This window comes from Silurus aristotelis (assembly GCF_946808225.1).
Source record: "Silurus aristotelis genome assembly, chromosome: 20".
Lineage (NCBI taxonomy): Eukaryota > Metazoa > Chordata > Actinopteri > Siluriformes > Siluridae > Silurus > Silurus aristotelis.
In genome coordinates this window covers 16587914-16596709 of record NC_139593.1, presented here as the reverse complement: position 1 = coordinate 16596709, position 8796 = coordinate 16587914, and the positions used below count along the sequence as shown (strand labels likewise).

Sequence of the window (8796 nt, the reverse complement as noted above, 5' to 3'; positions counted from 1 at the left end):
AGTGTGGTTAATGAGGGTGAGATGTAAATGGTGTCCAAAATGCATTTTGCACTTCCAGCTGGCCTTACATTCAAATGCTCATCATTTATTTATCTAGCAACATTTTTCAGCATGTGGCCTTGTAGATGAAGGTACATATTTCCTAGAAATCTTTTGAGTTATTTTACAGAAGCTACAGTTGGATAATATATAAAGTAAAAAAGTAGGTATGTAAAGTATAAAGTATGTCTACATAAACATTCAAATGGAGAAAAAGCCTAGTTTAACCACTATGTGCTTGAGCCAGGGCCTTTCTAAGTCAGCAATTTTTTAATGAATCATAGCAGAAACTAATACCCTCCATTTTTTAACATTCGTTGGGCACTGAGATCCTGCACAACTAAATGTATGTCACTATTTGAATTTAACAGTGCACAGAAAAATATTTCTAACTTAAAAGATATAAAGAAAGCAATTCAAATGAACTTAAACATATTCAAATTATTTCAATTCATTTTTATTTGTATAGCACTTTTAACTATGGACATTGTCTCAGTTGTATAAAAAAGTGTAAACTTTTAGTTACTTATAACTGTAAGTTAATCCCTAATAAGCAAGACAGTGGTGACTGTGACAAGTAAAAACTCCCTGATATGACATGAGGAAGATGTAACATAAATGATCCTACTCATCTGGTCATCCGACAGTATATGATTTTACGCGGTCATCAATTGCATTCATATAATAATATTCTTAAAGTAAAAACTGTTTGTAGACACCTCAGATTACTCTGTTATCCTTTCCATTACTGCTGCAGCATCATGTGACTTTGACTCCTTCATTGTATATGTTTTCATCCGGTACTATCTTCCTTATTTTCTAAAAAAAAAAATATATAAAATAAAACAAATGTACCTGCTAAAGAAATATTAAAATAATATAATAAAAACAGATGTGAAATTAAATAAAAAGAGAAAAGGCACATAAAAAGAACAAAATAAATGTATGCATATAATTGTGGCACAGATAAAATATGCAGCAGTAGAAATAAATCAAATTACCTCAGCTTTATATAAAAAGGCAAAAACACACAAGTCTTTCAAAGTGTCTTTGATTTGAATGCATAAAAAACAATATTCATATTTTCAGAGGGTATCCAAGTAAACAAGGCCATATTACTTAAAAGTATTTTGATAAGAAATCTTTGCATTCCAAAGTATTACTGGAAGCCCTCACTTATGGCAATTGTACAGAGCAAATGAAATTATCTGTACTTTGTCTGTATTGCTTTATGATATATAAAATCATTTATGACCCATCAAAGTCAGCCGTTTAAGCCACAATGGATGACAGAGTATCTTTAATTTATAGATTTAAAGAGAGAAAGTTTTGTATGACTCACTATGCATGGTTTCACCTATTACAAATATTTTTAACTCTGTGTGTGTGTGTGTGTGTGTGTGTGTGTGTGTGTGTGTGTGTGTGTGTGTGTGTGTGTGTGTGTGTGTGTGTGTGTGTGTGTAAGCGTGCATGCACACTTCTGCTTCAATGAATCTGCTCATCCGCTCATCAATTCAACATTTCACTAAATGGTGCCTGAGGCGCATCTCCAGTGGGCCTGTTACCTCCCACACATGATGTTGGCTTAGAGCTCCACAACACCACCACCATATCACAGCTTTTAAGTTAAGCCGTAACTGGACTAAATGTTTTAGAGTTCAAGATTTTTTCATAATCTGGGATAGTTCAAGTTCTTCACTTGCTAGCACATTTTCTTTTATAAAACACATTATTGTAGGGTTGTAATTACATCATGTATATTGAAGGGGTTTAATTCAATTATATTATATATTATTTGTAGAGTGCTTTTAACAATAGATATTGTCCCAAAGCATAAAAGAGGTAGATGAAGAGGTAAAGATAAAGAGGTTATGAAGTTGGAAATGTATAAGGTTAATGCCTATAAGTAATGCCTTCATTTTTGTCTTAATCATTTTTTTCCCTAATGAGCAAACCAGTGGAGATTGTGCCAAGAAAAACTTCCTTAGACGGTCTGAGAAAGAAACCTGGAGAGGAACCAGACTCAAAAGGGAACCTCATAATCATCTGGTTGGCACTGAATGTACTTTCCATTATTGTTGAGGTGTACTGTTCAGAGTTGGGCGCTTAAATGCAGAAGTTCATGCAAACTGCAGTCCTAAACCTTTGTAGCATAATGTTGATACTAACTGCATTTCAAGTTCATCCTCATAGAGTTTCCCAGAGGAACAAACCAAATAACACAATAAAGATCCACATTTAATATTTTTTATAAGTTTGAAGTATAACAAAATATTGACAGTCTAGAAAATTCAGTATCTCTTTTCCAAAAGAAAATTGTATTCTCTTTTTTGTCACTCCATAAAACTAAATGCACATTCAGTTATTGTTTGGTCCATACCACATCTTTTATTAATCAGCATGAAAGACTTTCTGAGATCCATTTGTGTGCTGTAGTGTAGATCTTGTTGGAATGTTATTAATAATTAGAACATTTTGTAGTCCCTGATTAGTTTAATCATGCACTGCATAGAAGGATTCTCATTATTGCTGAGATAATAACTGAATAATAATCATAAACTCCTTTATACTATTAATGACTATTAAATAATTCAATTCAACTCATTTGTATTTGTATGGCGCTTTTAATTATGTACATTGTCTCAAAGCAGCTTTACACAGAGAAGGTATATTCTATTGTATAAGGAAAAATACCATAAACAATTAAAACGTAGGATGAAATAATGTTTTAAAACAAAACCAATAATATAAAGTGCTGAGGTGCTGTTAGAATCCATGGGGAGCTGTGATGTGAATAAGTTGAAATACACAATGGGACCATTACACTGCTGTGTTAAGGGACAGGCCAATAGCTTTGCCAGCGCATTCATCACTCACACTGTGGCTGCTGATAGTGCTTTTATCTTCAAGCCAAGATGCAGGCAGCTGTAGAGTATTTGTTTAAGATCTTTGGAGATCTTCTGGAGAGCTTTTCCTCAAGGCCTTGTATCAAAATTGGTCTATTTAGTTGTTTTGTTTGATTTTGGTTTTTATCAGTATTATTATTATTATTATGTGCACAACACTGTAAAATTAATGAAAGCCTGGATCCTCTATTTCCTTGTGGTGGTGCCTGACAACTGAAATTGATGACTGCTTTAGATTACCATCAGGAATGTATTATCTTGACTAAAGTGGGATAGAGTGTGTACATGTTCACACACACACACACACACACACACACACACACACACACACACACGCAGTCAGTGGTACACTGCCTGTGTATTGATAGTGACCCAGTGTTGTGCTATGTGTATCTGTTAGCCAGCCTGAGAGAACAGGGCTGAGTACTTTGCTCTGTCACTTCACTGAGCTGCTAACTGATATGTCAGAAAATCAATTAATTACTTTTAAGTAGCAGTTAACGGCATCCGCACAATACAGCTGCATTAATTATTGAAGAGAGCTGAAGCTGAGTTATTTCTCCTCCCCCTCTCTTAACTAGAAGGTCCAGAGTGAAGGGAAATAAGAGAAACGAGGGGGGAAAAGAAAATAGAGGATGAGGATGGGAGGAAGGAGGGCCGCTGGGTATAATATGGGTAAGCAAAAGGTCATTGGTGGCAAGAAAGAAAGGTCCTTTCCTGGCATCAAAAATGCATGGCTTCAGAAGCTATTCTGATACTTACTGTAACTACTGATACCCTTCTCTATGAGAAAATGAATATGAGATACTGAGTATTTGACTCTGACAAAAGGTATAAAAACCGGCATGCCTACCGGTTCGGGCAGCATTGATTGTCTAAGCCCCAGGAAGCTCAAGGGGCATTATTGATCCTGTGTGCCCAGCACTCTTGGCCTCAGGGTCTCCTGTCTCTGGGGGCCTGGAGGGGACAGACTGCTTCTGGCCAGTTAAGAAGAGGACATCTTCATCTGGGAAAAAAAAATCAGTGCATGGGCAAGTCATTTTCTGTGGCACAATAAGTGTATTTACATTAGAAGAGGAGATTTTCTGATATGTCCCACAAAGCCACTGTGCTTCTCTGTGGCCAGTTCTCTCCCTGCTTGACCACTACAGTAAGGTTGTACTGAATTGTTGTTGTGGCAGCCGTAAGAGAAGCCTTACTGATGCTTCTGTCATGAATTAGCTACTGTTTGGCAAAACTCGTGGCATTCCTGTGTGGCCACTGACTCCAATGAAAGTTTTATTCACATGGCCTAAGATCAGCCCTTAAGCAAACTCCACATTCATTAATTTATCAGACAGAGAGTTGTCTACAAGCCCTGCAAAAGTAATGCATCAACAATTTTCTCATGTTCTTCAAACATGATGATGGTGTGGGAAATTATATCTTATACAGTGTGAGTTTAGGTGTAGCAGTATAACAGGAAGCCACTTTCTTAAAAACAGTTGAAACTAACATTACATTTTGTCTGTTCCTCTTGGCTTGTTTGCTCATGCAAACTTCATGCTGCCCTTATTTCACAGCCATCACAGCCATGACGTAAGGACAAAAAAGGAGTAAAAATCATTTCAGTTGCTAAATGAAATTAGCAGGTTTTGAAGTGCCCCAAGGCAAAAAGCCTGCCTCGTCTCCTGTGGCCAGGCTTAGTGAAAGAATATATTAGTTATGACTGCATCCTGTCATACCCTTCTTCAACCTTCCCTTGTCTTTTCTTCTGTTTTTTTTTTATTTTTACTATTTTGGTGGGTAGTGGGTAGGGAATGAGTATATAAGGAAAGCTGTGGAAGGAATAGTCTGGATCATTATGGAGAAACTCTGAAGACTATCCTTAATCAGATCGACAAATTAGATACAGTATGAACTACTTCTGTCCCTCTGGACCTCTATCTTGGGCTATGTGCCTCATGGGGAAGAGTCAAATCAGCAACAGGCTCTTCGGTAACAAAAGAACATTTCTGTTTTCCACTCTTTCGTGTTTATGGCTTTTCTTTGTTACACCTGATTCCTTTTTAGTTCAGTTATCTTTCTGTCCAGCAGTGTAATTATGTTCTACGAAATTAAATCTGCTCAATTAGTAGAATTTAATTGCATTGGAAATGTAAAGGAAGCCTGGTCTTGTAATTTTTGCATTGCCTCTCTGAATCATTTGTTGTAGTTTTGGGGCCTTAAGTGTTTTTTTATGTAGTTAAGCTGTTGAAACGGATCGTTGACAACACTGGCGAGTGTGTAACCTTTCGAGGTTGGTCAATAAATTTTATAGCTGACAAGCGCTATTGATCTGTAGACTTAAAAGTTATCAGATGACACCAAGCCAGAGCTGAGGAATACAGTGGTGTCTTCAAGCTCCTCATCTTTCTCAAACAATGCAGATTTTTGTTTTTTTCGGTTATTTCTGCAATTTAATTGACATAATATTATGAGAACGATAATCGTGCTGTTAATGTGAAAAAGTTGCCATTTAGATCAATGCGCGTCTCATAGGAATGAACAAGGTATTATTGTGGTTCGCTGTTAATAAGTTTGCTAACAGTTTTATTCTTAGAAATACATTTTGTTTCAATATTATCATGTTATTAACGTAGCTATGTCTATTAAAATTTTGTTTTCCAATATTTTGTTCCTATTTATAATAGACGGGTGTGTAAAGCGTTGTGCAGCGGTACCAGTTTGAGCACAATGATTTTTTTCTTTTCCTTTCTTTCTTTTTTTTTTTTTTTTTTTTTTTTTGGGGGGGGGGGTGTTAAAAAACGGGAATTAAATTTAAAGCATTTTTACAAATCACATCAAACAATTTTTAACTAAAATAAATAACAGCGTGTCCTCGTTCAATGAAACAAATGCTGTCATAATTTCTTTTGGGCATTGAAAAAATATTAAAACTTGAACATTTTGTTTCAGTTTCATTTTCATGGTTTGGGAGCGTTCTTATATTTCCATATAACACTAAACGATGGTTTGGAAGAAAACATCTTGGTTTGAAACTATAAGGCTTTAGTTGTACCATAGACTATTAAAGTGTCTGGTCTAAATAAGTCTAATATAGTCTTCCTTTTGAAATGTTTGAGTATGAATAGAAGTATTAGTATTGAGTATGATAGAACCTAATAGAAAGAATATATCATATTCACGAAGAAGTATAACTTTAGAATAAAAATTTAATTGTGTTGACTTTTAAATAACTGAACGTTGTATTCTGGGATGCATGTGTGCCAGGGTTCAAAACAGCTGGATTTGGTGGTCAGGCGGTCAGAAGGTCAGGTATTCCCTTTATCCAGAAGTAAATTGTAAGAGTAAATACATTTATGGAAATAGGGAAGAAAGTGAACATCTACATTAACTTCTACCCTGCTGAGCACGTTGAAGATGTTCACGACTACAAATGGGCAAGGACATCAGCATTATGTACACACGCCGATTTCACCAAGAAAGAGAAATATGGGCTGAAATCTCGTTGATTGTATAAATGAAGAGAAAAGCTGTACCGGGCGTCTTCCGTGCAGGAGGTCGTTTGCTGCCCCCTTTTGGCTGAGTGATAAGGAATTGGTCACTGGAGCGGTCCCGATCTCACCACATCTCATCCAGGATATGTTGAAAAACCTCTGAAATCTATTGGATATGGGTTACTTAAACACACTCATCTAACTGATTTACTTGGCATTTGGACTTTTTGACCTCAGTTATCCATGCATTGATGAAAAAAAGAAGACAAGAAAACTTTTTTTGCACGCATCGCTTTTCAAGTAATAAAAATATATGGAATATGGAATAAGGGCGCGCGCCGGCACAAGGAATTTCATTGACGGTTCTTGGCGTCCCAACTCGGACTTTATCGCGCTCTTCGGACGTCTTCCTGATTGGTCGAGCCTACTCGAAGCAATTCTCCCCAGCCAATCGCATTGTCTCACAGCCTCCCGCATGCAAACGAGCTGCTCCGGGCGGCATTCCTGCACTGCCCAATGCCAGTAAAAGCCAGCCCCTCGCCTGGAGATTCATTCATACGACATCAGCGGACCTTCCAGGCAGGGGTGACACAGCTCCAAATCCTCACGCAGAACGCGCTCCATGGGCTGCTAAACAATTATACCGCTCCAGACGAACGACAAGCATTCGTTTCTACACTTAAAGAACTCACGCCGGACGTGAACCAGGTCGTCACGTGTGCAAGTTTCGAGTTTTAAAAGTGAAAGTCGGTTTAGGGGATGACTCGTGTTTTAATGAAGATGTGTCGGACGAGCTGGTGAGTCCAAATGGTAGATGTGATCGGAGAGCTTTAAAACGAAGTGCGCCGCAACTTTCATCATCTCGAAGGGAGACGCACGGAGGCAAACCAGGCACGCGAGCGCGCGCGCGCAGGCTGTCAAAATCCACCGCCAGACTAATCCTTGTCCGCTGGCAAGCAGTGTTTGAAGACTGGGTTTTACACACAGGTCGAAAAGTAAAACCTCGAATTGGATACCAATGGTTTTCCTTTGGGACGCCAAATACGGTATGATATTCATTTGCGGGTTTTTTTTTTTGTTGTTGTTGTTGTTGTTTGGCACGCGTTGCAGTTTCCATGTGAGTGATGTAGTCAGTTCCGTTTCCTCACTGCTGTCTTGCGCACTGGTGTCAACCTGCTCATAATGACTTTACTCTTTTCATCAAACCTGCCTTTAAACAACTGTGTGTCTTGCTAAAAATTAAGTTCGTAACACACACACACACACACACACACACACACACACGCGCGCCCCGGTGGTGCGGTGCAGTGGAGAAGCGTTTATTACTGGCCGTGTGTGTGTGTGTGTGTGTGTGTGTGTGTGTGTGTGTGTGTGTGTGTGTGTGTGTGTGTGTGTGTGTGTGTGTGTTTGGGGGGGGGGGGGGTTTGCAGAGAACAGAGCAGTAGTAAGCTGAGCGGAGCAGCTAAAACCTCTTAACCACACTCATGTGGCATCGATTGTGGTTGTCTGAGTGACAGGAGGCCGGTCTCAGTGTCAGGAACAGCGCCGCTGGTTCCACGCGCTCAATGCGCCTCGGAGGCGATTTTCTGGCACGCGCCCTGTTGAAAGGCTGTCACCCGGGTTAAACCCCACGCGCACGTAGACACGGGAACTTGTTTTATTTTGAAGAAACATTTTCTGCACAAGTGCACGCCGTTTAATTTCTGTATACAGAGTAAAAACATTAAAGAACGTTGTAGAGAACGCTGTAAAAGTGAATACATGCGCATTTGATTCGGTTTTTGTGCGCATTTGAGCTTTTATTTTAATTATTAAGTTAAAGACACTGAACCTTTTTATTATTTCTTTTTTTTTTCATTCTATTTCATTTATTTTTTGTTCTTGTTCATTGTCTGAAGCGTCTCTTTACCGACTTGTTAATGGAAAATATATTAAAACTGGGGTTTATTTAGGAACCTTTTATATTGCAAAAGCCTGTGCGACTGATTCCGTTTCTGGACATAAAAAAAAAAAAAAAAAAAAAAAAAAGAACTCAGAAACAACTTTCTTTTTTCTTTTTTTTTTTTTTGCATATCTACAAGTTATGCGTTTGAACAGTCTTTATGCGGATGAGCCTAAACCCGTGTGCGTGCGGATGTGTTTCAGACCAGGCCCCCCATCGCCGCTTCACGCCGCCATCCTCCAGCCTGGCCACGGGGAAGATGAGCGAGGCTCTGCCCGCGATGAGCGCGCACGAGGGCGGCGGGAAACTGCGCATGTGTGACCGCAGCATGGAGGTCCTCTCCGAGCACCCGGGAGAGCTCGTGCGCACCGACAGTCCCAACTTCCTGTGCTCGGTGCTGCCCACGCACTGGCGCTGCAACAAGACTCTG

The 8796-nt window shown here is 38.9% G+C and overlaps 2 protein-coding genes and 1 long non-coding RNA gene across 7 annotated transcripts in view; 2 read left to right on the top strand and 1 right to left on the bottom strand.

The window, feature by feature from the left end:
• The window catches only part of LOC310715754 (chloride intracellular channel protein 5), a 161418-nt gene that overhangs the window by 148622 nt on the left and 4000 nt on the right, over positions 1 to 8796 (top strand). The window lies entirely within an intron of this gene.
• LOC310715835 lies at positions 3799 to 6591 on the bottom strand. Its single transcript, XR_014530409.1, has 2 exons — positions 6467 to 6591; positions 3799 to 3951 (listed from the first exon to the last, which is right to left on the bottom strand). It is a non-coding gene; the product is annotated as an uncharacterized lncRNA (long non-coding RNA).
• Positions 4316 to 8796, top strand: part of runx1 (RUNX family transcription factor 1) — a 19374-nt gene continuing 14893 nt past the window's right edge. The window contains exons 1-2 of the mRNA XM_083522405.1: positions 4316 to 7470; positions 8570 to 8796. The exon at positions 8570 to 8796 is cut by the window's right edge and continues 15 nt beyond it. Coding sequence (XP_083378531.1) covers positions 7443 to 7470; positions 8570 to 8796 — 255 coding nt within the window. The 5' untranslated portion in view covers positions 4316 to 7442. The remainder of the gene's footprint in view (positions 7471 to 8569) is intronic.